Source organism: Adiantum capillus-veneris, chromosome 15, assembly GCF_014529385.1.
Source record: "Adiantum capillus-veneris isolate H3 chromosome 15, ASM1452938v2, whole genome shotgun sequence".
In the NCBI taxonomy this organism is placed as follows: Eukaryota; Viridiplantae; Streptophyta; class Polypodiopsida; order Polypodiales; family Pteridaceae; genus Adiantum; species Adiantum capillus-veneris.
This window is the reverse complement of record NC_140945.1, coordinates 42,247,189-42,262,967: the sequence shown is the minus strand read 5'-3', so window position 1 is coordinate 42,262,967 and position 15,779 is coordinate 42,247,189. Positions and strand designations below refer to the sequence as shown.

Genomic DNA, 15,779 nt, shown 5'->3' with positions numbered 1-15,779 from the left:
TCCAAATTCGGAGTGGAGATAGGTGCCAAAATTCTCACCAAAAAGCCTGTTTTTATGCCTGCAAAAGTCTTTTAGTGGCCCCCTCCTTTGTTGAATTTGTACAATGCATCCAAGAGTGAGCCCCTCCTTTGTCATATTATAATACAAAGCATCCAAGTTGCCCTTGACCCATGCATGGAGGAGGATTATTGGTGAATAAAGAAATATATACATGGTGGGACTAGTGTATGGACTATTCATGGACTTTAGCTCAATGAGCACATGGTGTTAGAATAATGAGTAAAAATAATAATAAAAATATGGAGGAGTTATGGATATGGAAAGATATTGGAATCATATGATATGGTCCCTCCTTGAATTATTTTGGGTGAAAGAGGAAAAGGTATGCAAGTAAATAATATAATAAACGTAACCAATGAGTAGAAATCAATTTTTTGTTTTCACGAGGGTGAGGGTGAAAATGTGGGAGTGATTTGTATAAAGGAAAAATATGAGGTTAGAGTATGTACATATTGGCAAAAAATATAATTATGGTGTAAGAGGATGAAAGAAGGTGTACATAGGTTTAATAAAACACACACCTAAGTAGAAATATTTAAATAAAATACCAAAATAATTATAAAAAATCCCTATATTTAGGCCATATATACAATGAAATATTTACACACAAAGAGGCCATAATATACTTTTATTTTTTTGGCTCAACTAGCCCAGTGACTAGCTAGCTGAGGGTTTTTAAGAAGATATGGGAAAAGCCCCCTAACTCACATACGCCTATGTACAGTGAAATGGTAGGGATAGCCATAGCGTTTGGGTGAATTTGGTAGGGTGGAGTAACTTAGTATGGCAATTATGGAGAGCTGAAAAATGGCTATCAACACAAACCATAAAACCTAATCTAAACACACAACAAAATAATATAACCATACCTCGACCTCATGATGGACCACCTCGGCGAGACGCAGGCTCCCTTGCTATCCCCCAGTCAAGAGATCCGCTCTCTGACTTCCCACTAAGAAGGAAAATGGTGACAACACTCTAGAAAACTTATAGAGAAACACTATACTATCAAACATGAGTGATGCAGTCTACGCTAGTTTAGGCGCTTCGTCCCCGGCAACAGCGCCAATGTTTGCGGGTACGTCGCGATAGACGATGGAGCACAGTGAGAACACAGACCAACAAACTATCAATCCGAGGACGTAGCTGACCCGACTAGGGCATGGAGGCAATCTTTGGGTTGTCAACCCTGAGCTAGACACTAACAACACTCTACAGTCACTAATCCTACCACAACACTACCATAAAGCAAAGAAACACACAACGCATCCTACGAAACACTACAAGCGCGAAACAGTCTCAAATCAGAAATCGGAGGGCAAGACTCACAAGGATATATCATATATGGCCAAACACCTAAAGCCTGAAAACCATAACTATAAGACCTCTAATCGCTATCGCGATAGACTCAAAACAGTAATTTTCAAAGTGTTCGGAGCTAATCTACAAAGACATCAACACGAAGAGCTTCTCGCCCTGATTCTAACGACTAGTTGATCATTCAGATCGGATGTTGTTTGAGGTACTTACAACCAAATATAGCTCGTAGCAGGCGGGCTCGCGATGTGGTCCTCGGCTTGCATTGCTTGCGTCGACGCGGAGAGCTCCTTGATGCTAACACGCTCCTACTCTCATATCTACAATGTGATTAGTGTGCACGACGGTGTGTGTGCGTGAAACTCACTACCTTGTGCTGCAAAACCCACGACTGTATATTAATTGAGATAACGTAATGTGTTCTTTACAAAGCCTTAGGTTTCAGCTTATATACCAAGCTTTCAAACCTAATGTCCGGCCAAATGACCTGAATTGTCCCTAGGCTTCTACAGAGCTTAATTACAAGAAACTGAGTTGGCTTTACTCATTATACAAGCATCTGCGGCCAAAATACAAGTGCTGATTTAAAATATGAGGTTCTCGTAAACATTACAAAAGTGGAACTCGTATCTTCATGTTGCAACGTCCATCTTCATCTTCATTACTTCATCACCATCTTCATGTGAAATCTTTATAGAATCTTTGAGGAATCTTAATGGAATCTTTTTGGAAACGTTGTTTAAAGGGCGTCCTTTCAACAGGCATCACCAATTCCATTGGGGTAAAGATGGTAATATGCGCATGTACGTAGATTATCGTGGATTGAATGCGATAACATCAAGAACAAGTATCCTCTGGCTCGAGTGGATGAGTTGTTTGATCAACTCCACGGGGCAAGATACTATACAAAGATAGATCTTCGTTCAGGATACCACCAGGTGCGTATCCTACTGTAAGATATCTCCAAAATTTCCTTTAGAACACGATTCGGGCATTTTGAATTTTTGGTTATGCATTTTGGCCTAACCAATGCTCCAACTACATTTATGACACTCATGGATAGTGTCTTACATCCCTATCTTTGAAAATTTGTTGTGGTTTTTTTTAATGACATTCTCATTTATAGTAAGACTGAATAGAACACTTACGATTAGTGTTTGAACAACTATGAGCTCATGCGTTGTATACTAAGCAAAGCAAGTGCGATTTCTTTAAAACAGAGATACATTACCTCGGTCATGTGATCTCTTATTCTGGCATCAAGATGGACACTTACAAGGTTACTGCCATTCTTCGATGGCCACATCCCAACACGGTTGAGGAGCTTCAAATATTCTTAGGCATGGCTGGATTTTATCGACAGTTTATCCGTTACTATGCCAAAATCACTTTGATGGATCAACTTAAAGCAAAAGGTAAGACCTTTTCTTGGGAAGACGCCCAAAAACGCAGTTTCGAACAGCTCAAGGTAGCTACAACCACTACTTCCATCCTAGCAATCGTCGACCCACTTAAGCCGTTTGTGGTAGAGATTGATGCTAGTGAAAAAGCAATTGGTGCGGTACTTCTCCAGGAGGGAAGACCTGTAGACTTTGAAAGTAAAAAGTTAGATAATGCTCAACAGAATTATTCTGTTTATGAGAGAGAGCTCTATGCCATAATTCACGCTTTACGAAAGTGGCGACACTATTTATACGGTGCCGAGTTTGAAGTAGTTTCTGACCATGAGAGTATCAAATGGTTTACTACTCAAACAAACTTGAAGGGCCGTAAAGCTAGATGGGAAGAAATCCTCAAGATTATGATTGTAAGCTACGATATCGCAAGGGGCGATATAATGTAGTAGCAAATGCACTAAGTCAGATGCCTGAGATTAATTCACTTGCTTTCATGGAACTAAAGAGTGGATTTTTGGCATCATTACATGGAAAGTGTGCACAAGATCAATCATATGCTAAAGTGTGGAGTGCAATTTTAAAAATGGATCCCTCACACTCATATGTCTCTGAACAACCAGATCAACATGTCTCTGCACGCGTAGATAAAAACTCCAACGCACAAAGCTCCAACCCTTCTCAGCAAGAGCTTAAGCGATGGAAGAATTTTTCCATTGATGATGGCTACTTACTCCACAAGGGTAGAGTATGTGTGCCAAAGGGCTTAGACACTAGGCGCCAAATCTTATTTGAGTGTCACGATAGTCCAAGTGCTGGTCATCCAGGTATTCATAAGACGTATGCCTTAGTTCGATGGCAAATTTATTGGCCAGGCTTACATCATGATGTTCAAGAGTACGTACTAAACTGCCAACAGTGCCAAGTTAATAACGTAGAGCGCCTCAAGTTAGGTGGCCTTTTACATCCTTTAGAAATTCCACAAGGTAGTGGGAGAGTATCTCTATGGATTTTCTAGTAGGACTACCTACTACAAATCATGGCCATGATGCCATTTGGGTAATTGTAGACCGTCTCACAAAGATGGGTCGATTCATTCCCACTAAGACTACGATTAAGATACCATAATTAGCACGACTATTTGTAGAGCATATATATAAACTCTACGGTCTTCCGGCTAGTATCATTAGTGACAGAGATCAAAAGTTCGATAATCACTTCTGGAGAGCTGCGTTCTAAAAGTTGGAAACTAAACTTAATCTAAGTACGGCTGATCATCCAGAAACAGATGGTCAAACAGAAAGAGTTAATCAAGTGCTAGAGAATATGCTACGAGCGTACGTTAGCAAGAAGCAAACCAATTGGGAAGACTACTTACTTATATTGGAATTTGTTTATAATAGTTCAAAGCATCTGACTACAGGGTTTAGTCCATTTGTGCTTTTGTATGTATTTCAACCTAGATCACCCGTTACGGTGGGGTTGGATGAGAAGAAACATCAAGCGAAGGATTTTCTCCAAGAACATTTTGACATGCTTCGAGTTGCTCGACAAAATGTTAAGCAAGCTCAAGATCGATATAAGAAGTACGCAGATGAGCATCATCGTCTTGCTACTTTCGAAGAAGACAAGGTTTTCCTCAAAGTTCCGGAGCATTCAGAAAGTCTGAAGACTGAAAAAGTTACTTGTGGACCGTTTACCATTCTCAAACGTATAGGTCAAGTGGCCTATAAGTTAGATCTCCCAGAGCACTCACAAGTTCATCTTGTTTTTCATGTTAGCCGTTTACGAAAACAGCTAGGACAGAATGATAATGTCATTGACATAGGTGTGTTAGTTGACCTTATCGAATCGCCAAGCATTCCTCATGAGCCCGAAAAGATTTTGGATTCTCATGAGCTTCGCACCAAACATCATGTCAGACGAGAGGTGTTGGTAAAATGGCTAGATAGACCTGAAGAAGGTTGTACATGGGAGAATGTCTCCGCACACATTTTCCTACGTTTGTTTTCGAGGACGAAAATGATTCTCCGGGGGGGGGGGGGGGGTAAATGTAAGTACATGGGTCCTATGGGCAAGGCCATCGGCACGGCCGAACAGTGTGTACGCTAGGGGGAGGCTATAAGATAGCACGATTGGGTGGAGACTAGCATACGCATTACCACCGCCCTTTCACCAAAGAATACCGTAAACCAGGGTATGTTAGTGATTCCCTTATTCCCTCTGAAATGGAATTTATGGATTTCTCAAAATAATGACGAGGCCCATTCTTCATCAGGATGCTCCATTGCTCTGAGGATGAGCTTTACAGCTAGTTTCTCTGTCCATAATTTGAAGTTGGTGAGGCCAAGTCCCCCTTGATCTTTAGGAAGACAGCAGGCTTCCCAGCTAACTTTAGCTAGCCCTTTTTTATGGGGGTCCCTAGACCATAGAAAGTTCCTCCAAATTTTGGTTAGGTCTTTTAATTGATAGTCGGGGGGTCTCCAACATGAGAGAAAGAAGAGAACATACCCAGCGATATAGTGCTTTATAACTACTGTCCTACCAGCCAAGTTAGCTTGAAAACCCAACCATCTTTTGAGCTTGTTGTGGAATCTGTCCATGACCCACTGCCACCTTTGAGCCATTGAAATCCTGAATCCAAAGGGGATCACTAGCAGTCTGAAAATGACTCCATCCTGGATGATTGCACATCCTTGCTCTTCCACCCACCTAGGCAGTGGGGATGTTGAGTCTCTAATCCTTGTTTTGGCGTGGTTGATTCTAGACCCTGAGGCTGTGCAGAAGGTATTGAGACATTCCCAAAAGGCTTTCAGAGAGGTATCATCATTTTGCATCAGTCCATTAGTGTCATCAACAAATTGAGATAGACACTGCTGGTTCTCGTTAGGCAACTTGATTCCTCTGAGGCTACCTTGTTGCATTTGTTCTTTTACCAACCAATTTAGGGAGTCAGCTGAAGTGGCGAATAGCAGAGGAGCCAGAGGACATCCCTGCATGACCGATCTACTAAGGGGGAACGCTTCTGACAATCCATTGTTAGTAGCTACTCGGGCTTGGGCATTACCTAGCAGAGTTTGCACAAACCTTACAATCCTGGGCCCAAACCCCATCATAGTTAGACATTCCAAAAAAAACGACCATTCTAGTTTGTCATAAGCTTTGTCAAAGTCGACCTTGATGAGGACGTAGTCTTGTGACGATTCTTCAACATATTCTATTCCTTCCCACATTGTTATCACAGCTTCCAGGAGACGATGTCCCTTGATGAATCCTTTCTTCTCGGAGCTCAACCATTCAGCAAGAGCCGGGGCAATTCTGAGAGCTATGGCTTTGGCAAAAATTTTGTATGAGGCATTTAGCATTGTCAACAGTCTCCAGTTTGAAAGTATTTCCTTAGGGCCTTTTTTATGAAGCAGATTGATGATCCCAGTGTTGAGTTGAATTGGTAGGGCCCCATGCTTAATAGCTTCTTGCCAAACCATGATGAGATAGGTGCTAAGACATCCCTAATCGTTTGGTAGAACTCAACAGAGAGGCCATTAATGCCAGGTGTTTTCTTTAGTTTAAGAGAATCTATGGCCCTTTTAATTTCTCCTAAAGAAATCTCTGAGTCTAGCTGGGTACGTAGATGAGGAGGGATCACTCGTTTCCTGCAGTTCCTAATAATACTTCTCGCCATCATGACCGACTCATCATGAACTTCTGGAGGGCTAAATAACTGAGCATAGTGTTCTCTAGCCACTTCTAGGTTTTCCTCCTCAGATGTGGCTGTCCCTTTAGCCCCTACTAGCATTGGGATCAGTTCTCTTTGATGTTTCTTTTTTAGACTTCTAAACATTTCTTTGGATGGTTTGTCCACTTTCCCTACCCATCATTCTCGAAAAATGTTTCGGTGTGTTGCAGTGTTATTTCTTCTTCAATCTTGAGTTGATGTCGAAGGGTGGTTATTTTGTTCTGCACTGCCAAACCCTCCTTACTGCAGGCTTCTAGTTCTATCAGTTCATTATAGATAGAGTCCTTCCTTTTTCTTCAAATCTCCGTCACCGTTTTCCTAAAAGAGATCATGGAGTGTTGAGTGTTGGCGATCACCAACTTCCAAGCTTTTGCTGGTGTGGTTCCCTTGGAGAAAGCTTGCACCCAAATAGCTTTTATGCTTTTCTGGACCTCCCCTAACCGAAACAGCGATGGGTCTGTGTGGAACCAGCGGTTCCTTATCTTGTTGCATTTGTTGTCTAGAGTGATGACTAACGGGGAGTGGTCTGACGCACAGGAGGTGGTTCTAGTATACGCTTTGACCTTGTTAAATTGTCTAGCCAGAGGAGTACTAATGTAACATCTGTCAAGTCTAGCCTTTCGAGCAAGGCTCCCTCTCAAGTAATTTTGCCAGGTGAATTCTCCCTGTGTTCCTATGTCCCATAGGTTCAGTTGATCCTTAAGGTTTACCCATTCTTGTTTCTCGGTACCCCCCACTATTTGCCCCTTATAAGGTACCTATCCTCCATAGACTCTAACATATTAAAGTCCCCCATCAGAGTGGTCTGTCCCTTGATCTGAGCGATTTGTCTCCACAGCTTGGTCCTGTATTTAACCAATCCCCCTGCATAAATTGAAACCAACAGAAAGCTGATGGGAGCCTCAACGTAGAGTGCAACCCAATACTCTCCTGTTGACGACAATGTTTGATTAATTTTCTAGTTCAGAGGAAAGCCCAAGGCCGTTCCTCCTGACCCTCTGTTGTGCGATTATGGAACCACTGAAGCCCCTTGGATATCCATTGAAGCCTTTGCTCCAGCTCTTGCCATGTAATTTTGACTTCCTGTAGCCCAATCACGTCTACAGGGTATTTCTGAGTCCAAGCTTTAATCTTCTTTGCTTTGTTGGGGTCGGTCAACCCCTTTATATTCCACAACAGTAGCTTCATTTATTGCTTCTTCTATCTTTCCTATTCTTTATCCGGGCCCTTGGTGAGGGCTAGGTTATTGAGTTATGACTCCTCTTATTATCTTTTTGCACTTCCATTGGGGAGGGGCCTGCTTCTGAACAGCTTGCATGTCTAGGGGCCACATTCTCCTTGTTCGGCTCTATGCTGCTAGATTCTTTGTTGAGGTCAATGGCAGAGCCTCTGTCTGTTTTGTTGACTTGCTCTTCAAGCCTTGATTCTGTGTCTTGCTCCTCCTCTGAGTCCTGCACAATCGAATCTGCCACCTCTGAATCTTCCTATTCGGGAAGTGAGGCTAGGAGTGCATACCTGTTGGCCTGTCTAGGTTTAGCTCTATCATTCGAAGGCTTTTCTGCAGTTGGCTGTGGGATTCTATTGTTTTGCTGGGAGACTGCTAGCGGTGGCTCTTGTTTCTGACTCTCCCTTTTTTCATGGACCTTTGGGGTCGTTTCTGGTTTGGGTTTTTTGATCGGGAAATCCCGAACGAAGTGCCCTTTCATTCCATAGTGAAAACATGCATTCGGTAGGTACTTGTAGATCAAAGGCTGTTCAAAGACTTCACCATCATCTAGGGCGATGATCATTGCTTGAGGGAGTTCCTCAGAGATGTCAATCTCTATCAGGGCTTGCGGGTGCCAAGAGGGGATGTATTCTCCACGTGGGCGACCTCCTAGGACCTTGCCAAGTTGCATCCCTATCGCCTTCAGGTGATTATGAAAGTGCAGGGGCAGGTTAGGGAACTCCACCCACACCGGGAAGTGTGATAGCGCGTCTCTCTCAGCGTTGTATTCCTTGTGCCATTTGAACAATCAAAGGGGGGAGAAGTGCAGAAGCCACTGCCCCGAGCTTAACACCCTAAAAGGCCTGTCTGTGTTCTTGAAAATGAAGACATATTGGTTTCTACTTCCGTCCCTATCACTCCCCATTGATTCGTAATCCAGCCTCTCAGCACATCGGTAGGTGGACGAGGTCCGGCTAGGAGACCTATGAGGGCTCTGCTCTCTAGATCGTTCTAGGTTTTGCGAACTTGAATAGCATGTAAAATGACCAGAGGCTTATCTTCTGGAGTCTTGCCAGTGCCTCCTGCATGATGGCCTCTGCTTCCTCCTGGTTGAGACTCAGCGACAGCAGTAAAGGCGGATGCAGTGGCAGAGCCTTCAACAACCCCAATATGTAACTCTGTTGGTGTGTTCGTAACGGGTGACTGTGTGTAGAGCCCGGCATCTTGCCTCGCCTCTCTCACTGCTTGAAGCTTGCTGATACTTTCATGTAGCAACCGGTCGTCATCGCAGTGAAAAGGCCCCAAGTGGTTGAAGTGAGGGTTACCCAGTAGGTGAATCTCGTTAACTCCACTTGCATGGGTGGCTCTGGAGTTAAGGTGCACTAGAGTGTGGTGTGGAAGCCCGCCTGAAGTCCAAAAGTTGGGGGTTCTCGCGTCGGGGTTGAGGGCGGGTGAGATGACCGACGAGGTCATCTCACTGGACAGTGGGCGAGCAGAGGGGTGAAGAAGCTACGCCATCGCTAGCTTCTAGGGTTGTTAAGACTCGTTGGCTTGTCTTTCCCAACCACTTTTATATGAGAAGCTCTACTTCACTCAAACAACTATCAACAACAAATTAAAGAAACAACAACCATCTATAATTCAATGCTTGACCATATTTGGGTGAGAATCCAACAATCTCATTACATTTGTGGCACAAGATTTTGCTTCTGGTCCGATCATTCAACCACATATATACTACTATCAAAATAAACTCCATTAAAAGACCAAATATCATCGAAGAGGACACCTCCCCTCCCTCCCCCCGGGGGCTTCCCAACTAGAATTTTGGCTTTCCGAAGCCATGTGCTACTGGATTCAATGGATTGCCACTTGCCTCTCTTTCCTTGTTAAGTTTCGCTTTACATTTTTTATAAGCACAAATCATTTCCATGGTAGGCCTCGTGATTTTATCACTTGTTTTAAAATGTGCATAATTTTTGTGGAAAGTGATGTGGGGTGCTCTGATGACGGGCGTAAAAATACAAGAAGAGGAATCGGGTTCGATCATTGCTCGGGGTGCAGAATAGCTAGTGAAGACCTAGCCCACCTTTTCATGGGATGCTAGGCAATCAGTGGCATGGCTGGGAAAATATGCAAATGGATTCAAAAGACATGGCAAATTAAGTTCTTCAAGACTGATCTGTTCTTTGGTAGTAGCAGGTTGGGAAGTCCTGCTCTTCTTGTCTGCACTCAAATAATCAGGTACTTCTTTTGCCATATTTGGCAAGCAAGGAACCGCCGCGTGTTTGAGGGGGGTCTGACTGTGGCAAGCTTTTGTGAAATCATACAAGAGAGCAGAGTGACAATCCACAGGATCAGAGACAGAGGAACGGTCTACAACAATAATGTCATGATGACATCTTGTAATAAGTAAACCCTAGGAGTAGTTGTGGTTTCTATAACAAGCAAAAAAAACTTGTAATCCATTGACCCTCAAGGCTAGATCTGAGCTTTGAGGTTGGTGTATATTTCTGTTGTTCTTAATACTATCCACTCACAAATGTGAGTTTTGCAACCAAAAAAACAAGTGACAAAATCACGAGGCCTGCCACTTTAAAATAAAAAGGAAGAGGGAAGAGGAATGTGTGTCACAAATGGGAGCAGTGCTCAAAGAAGAAACCTGGTTGATAGATATGCAAGTTGTGAGTACAATAGGCTTGTGTTTTATGGAAAGAATGAAGCACCAAAAGAAATCTAGACAGGTTTTTTGAACGGGTATTTTGAGGGGGTGTTGTTTAGTTTGGGGAGAGAGGGAGGGTGGCGAGGGTGGGAGAGGTGTAGGGCCGAGGTTGGGGGGAGGGGGGGGAATTATTTTGGAAGTAGAAGATGTGTGGAAGAATGGTCTGACCAAAAACAAAATCTTGTGCCTGCGATTGAAGACAGGGGAGGATTCTTAAGCCAAATGTGATCAAGTTTTGAGTTTTATACAGTTGTAATGTTGTGGATTTGTTGTTGATAACCATGCTTATGGAGTTGCTCTTGTAGTTTTTGGTAGTGTTCATTTGTTGGGTCGCTGTGGGTATTGAAGTCTCCAACAATGAGGCTTGTTCTTGTGCTTTTGGAGGAGTCAGCCAAACTATTGAGAAGGCATATCAATGAAGTTGTGGAAGCTTTTGGCGATTTGTAGATTGAAATTACATGCAATTCATGGTTGTTTGTAAAGGATAGGACGGCCTCTATAATTTCGATGCCAACGGATGCAATTGTCTTTACGGATTGCAATGCAATGTGTGTCTTGTAGTAGATTGACATTCCAAACGTATCACAATGGTGAATGTGGTTGAATTCAGGAGCAAGAAGATTGGAGGCAAGCTTTTGTCTTGTTTCTTGAAAGCATAGAATGTCAGATGTTGTGAAATTGGGATCTGTTTTGATTTGATGAATGTATTTTTGAATGGAAACGATGTTTAGAGATTGAATAATGTAATGTGTTTTGTTGAAAGCAAACGGAGGACGCCTTAAGTATTCCCATTTTGCATCCTTTTCAAGTCTCTCAAGTTCTGCGAGCACGATGTTGTCGATTTTTATTTGGCTTGGACTTATTGGGTTAAGAATGTAAAGGTTCGCTGGATCTTTAATGCGGGAGAGGGCTGTGTATATCAATCCATGTGTCTTGATAGTCCTCGGATCAAAGGCGACTGCAAGCATTGTTAGGCCTTGCGATCTATGGATTGTTCTTGCATTTGCGGCTTGAATGGGGAGTTGTGTTCTTGTTATGGATTCAAGGCGTTCTTTCCAACCTGAAATTCTTTAGATGTTTGAAAAATTGGTGTCCACAAGGGGTTGATGTAGCTATCAAAAAAGTGCAAATTTTGTTGTTGTTGTTTTATCCCTGTGGTTGAATCAAAGAAATGAATCCATGCAATATGGGAAGTTTGTATGCTTTGCACGTGCTTAAGAATGCCATCTGCACCATTTACAAGACCGTCACCAATGTCAAGATTACCACCGCAGATTTCAACAATCATGCCTACTTTTAGCTCGAGAACTAAAACCAAACCTGCAGTTGCCTGTGGGTCGTGTGGTATTATGAGACTTTTTGAGCATGTTTTGTGGCGGGTGTCTCTTGCATGTATGACGTATGCTTGTGTATCGAGGTTTTCAAAAACCATATGGTTATGTTGATTTTTCAAGTTATTGGTAAAAAACAAATGCGGCGTTGTGAATTTATCGAAAGCCTTGTTGTTGTGGTTGGTGTTAATGAAGTCCACATCTGCATTTGTGTGTTTGGCCTTCCTTATTCTATTAAGGATTGCAATGAATTCATCGTTTTCTTGACGCATTATCTGCTTCAGCTCGTAGCATTTCACATGAGTGTGCCAAAAAGACGGCGCAAGTAAGTTAATCGCATCTTGTGCGTTGCTAAATATCCATCGATCTCGAACTGGGCTTGCTTGACAAAGGTCTCCACAAAACAAGACATCCAAACCACCAAACGGCTGTATGTGGTTATGCTTGATTGCACGGAGTCTTGTATCTATAATATGTAGCAGTCTGTTCCCAATCAAAGAAGCCTCGTCGAAGACAACAAGCTTTAGGTTTCTGTATAATTGTGAGAGTTCGGCTAAATTTTCTAAAGAGATGTTTGCGTTGGTTTGTGTCACAAGCGGAAATCGCAATGCAGAGTGTATTGTAGTGCCGCCAACATTGAATGCTGCTTTTCCTGTATATGCCATCAACAATGCCGCAGGGAGCTCAACATCACCCTCGATACCTAGGTTGTAGTGACGAGTCAAGCCTTGAACTATAGCTTTCAATGTGAATGTTTTCCCTATTCCCGCACCTCCAGTAAGGAAGAGGTGAATGGGTTGGTTTGGATGCAATCATTTTCGAATCATGATGTCGTCATAGAAAGCTCGTTGTTCTGTGTTCAAGGTTGCAACAAGTTTGTAATACTCTTCGTTTGGCATTGCAAGGTTTCTGAAGAATGGCAAAGATCTTGTTGTGGTTTTAGTGCCTCGAAGATCAAGACCCAGCTCGTAGTTGAAAACTTCTGGATGGTGGGAGGAGGATGTATCTGAGCTCATCTCTGATGTGCTCGAGGCATGGAGGTCTAGCTTCATGAATTTCTGATGGTTTTCAGTTATGGTAGTGTTGTTAGTATTGAATCTTTCACACCAAGACTCGCACTCTGATTCAAAGGTGGCTTCATCACCAATGAATGGAAGAAACAAAAGACAAAGCTCGTGATAGTGACGTTCTGCGTCTTGTTCAAGACTGAAGTTGGCATATCTAATGACGCGTGGTTTTTTGGACTTTTGCAAATGTCCATAGATAAGTTGAAACTCACTAGCGTACTCAGCCAAGCATAAATTTGCTAAATTTGTTGGACGTTTTGTGTATTTTGTGACGAGGTCATCGAAAAAAATGTTTGCGTCCTCAGGGTGTAAATCGTCTAGCATCGCTCTACGCTTCAATAACAATGTCCTTTGTGAACTGAAGGCTGCGTTGATGAAAACAATTTGTCTGCTTGCACTATGCAAAGGCAAAGAGAGCGCTATGTACGTAGCTTGTTGTGATGTCATTTCTTGTGTGTTGATCAAGGCACTCCCAATTTTTCTCAAGCGCTCAAGCGTTGGGAGGTTGGTCTTCTTGCAATTTTCTAGAATGTTCTTGATTGCCTTGCTTGATGAAGTATCATTTTTTGTCATGTATGAAGTGCAATATGCAGCAGCTCCATGACCATTGAAAATGAATTGAATGTCAATATTTGCATCCCAAAAAGTACATAATTGCTTATTGAAATTGTTTGTGTAGATGTCTTTTGGGTCTCTCTTCAAGATTAATGTGGGTTCAACAATTGTTACAGAAATTGATTCCATGTAAAGATCCTCATCCATGCCAATTGTAGCCAACCAAGTATGAAAGGAAAGGTCATTGTCGCGAGGCAAGGCAAGCAGTTGCTGATCAATGTGTTTTTTGTTCTCAACAAGGATCTGGCGCCTAGAATCAGGCACAGAAAGGGGAAACATGATTACTATTTTTCTTGAAGGTGGCTGCGGAAATCCAAATCTACAGAGAGTTTTTCGTTTCTTACATGTTTTACGATGAGAATGCGTCTGCACGCATCTGAGCATTTCTTCTAAGTCATCTTTGTTTGTGTTGATGTACAAGTCGACAAACGTTATTATTTCATCAGTTGGTGCAATACCGAGAATGGGTGCATCCTTGATCCAAATCAATCCATGATCATGTTGGCTACCTCTATGCTGGAATTCAGTGACGAAGAAAAAGTCAACCACTTCACCTAGCAAGTGTTTATTGCGTCTCAGCTCCTTCTTTATCTCTTTGAATCTATGCACGTAGTATCTTGCAGTTGTAAGAGGAGCTGAGCATACCAATGCTCGAAGGTAGGCGCTCGTATTCGAGTAGTCACTCTCTACAATATGGGGATTTAGGGTAGACAAGCAGTTTTTAAGAGGCTGTCATCTTTGCTCAGCACATGAAAAAGTGAGAAAAAATGTGGGTTGACCCAATTGTCGAATCATTGCAAAAACATTACGTTTAAGTTTTGCTTTATAGTCAACAGATGTTCTCAATGTCTCAAAGTCATGGTAGCCAAGTTGGGATGTAAGTAGTTGCTCTATGTTAGTTGTAGATTGCACATCTTTTGCTTGCAGCTTGCGACCTTGAAGCTTCCCTTTCCGAAGGTGAACCCAAATAGAGCCAAGAACTTTGGCAATTATAATTTTGATTGTCTTAAAGAAAAGATTCTCAATATCAACAGCAAAGCGTCTGTCCTCGTTTTTTAATTCCCACTGTGCCACTTTTTGATAACTTTGCTTAGCCAATGCGAAATATTTTCTGCTGTGACCATAGAAAAGTGTTGGGAATGACAACTCTTCACAAGCTTCATCATCAAAAATGCTTAAAGGACTAAATCCTTCACATGGAGCCACACTTTCCACATGTGCATTATGGTCCACTACTTGACTAGATGTATAAAGATTGTGCAATAGAGTGTCAGAAGGATCAATCGGGTCATTAGCGTCATCTTCACCAACGCATGTTACGAGGTGTGCACTGAGTGCAAAGGCGGCACTCCATGACCTATTGATTGTTGTGCCATGTTCAATATACAATGGTGTTCTCACAAGTTCATGCAATGCTTTCATCACACATGCAGGCCGCACAACACCACTAAGATAAGCATGATCATATTCGAGTTTTCGTTTGATCTCCACAAGAACTGTAGCTTGGTCATTTGCAAAGCGTGGAAGCATGTTTTGCACTTTAGACAAATCTGACATGACATTCACCACACTTCCTTTGAGTCCAAGCTGACCTTCAAATGAAAGCTCTCGTATTTGGGCAAAAGGTATTCGCAAAGATACAAGACAACGCTCTATATTGTTAAGTTGTTGCACAACTTCATTTTTTGAGTTAAATGTCATCAACCCATGCATGCAAAAGAGAGGCTTGACATTCTTTTTTAATGTTGTTTTGCAAGTCTTACAGACTCGAACAGCCACAAGTGGAACACTGTTGGATAAATTTTTAAATCTCACCAAGGATGTAATCTCAATAGGAGATAGAGATTGTAGATTTTTACGAAAGACCAAAGAACCACATGAACAACAAGAAAAAGAGGGTGTGGCTTGGATAGCTTTTGCAAATCGTGAAGTATGAGAGCGCAATTGGGCACAAGCCGTTTGTACATTGTTTTGTTTTTTCCAAATACTATAAATCTTCATTTGAATTTGTTTCTTGGTATAGGTAGATTCATGCACATTTTGAAAGATTGCAGTGATTTCAGGGGCACTTGCATGCGAATACTCTCGAATTAAAGACATTAAAAGACTTGTCACTTGTTCTGGCCACACACAACGAATATGCTTTAGACGCTGTAGAGAAGCAGGAATCCAAACAAAACTTCCCATTCTTTGTAACACAATCACCTCATGCAAACGAGAAGAGGATGCATTATTCACTGCTCCATACCGCACAAGACTTTTGAAATGATTCTACTCTTCAAACAAGAGAATGCTACATGAGTTATTCGTTAGCTGACAAACTAAAGAAA

At 42.2% G+C, this 15,779-nt stretch overlaps 1 protein-coding gene across 1 annotated transcript; it reads right to left on the bottom strand.

Annotated features, from left to right (window-relative positions):
* Nucleotides 1-11,469: 11,469 nt before the first annotated feature.
* Nucleotides 11,470-12,432, bottom strand: LOC147440579 (ATP-dependent DNA helicase PIF1-like). Its single transcript, XM_086483313.1, has one exon. It carries the CDS (start codon nucleotides 12,430-12,432, stop codon nucleotides 11,470-11,472), a length of 963 nt encoding a protein of 320 aa, XP_086339439.1.
* Between the last annotated feature and the right edge of the window lie 3,347 nt (nucleotides 12,433-15,779).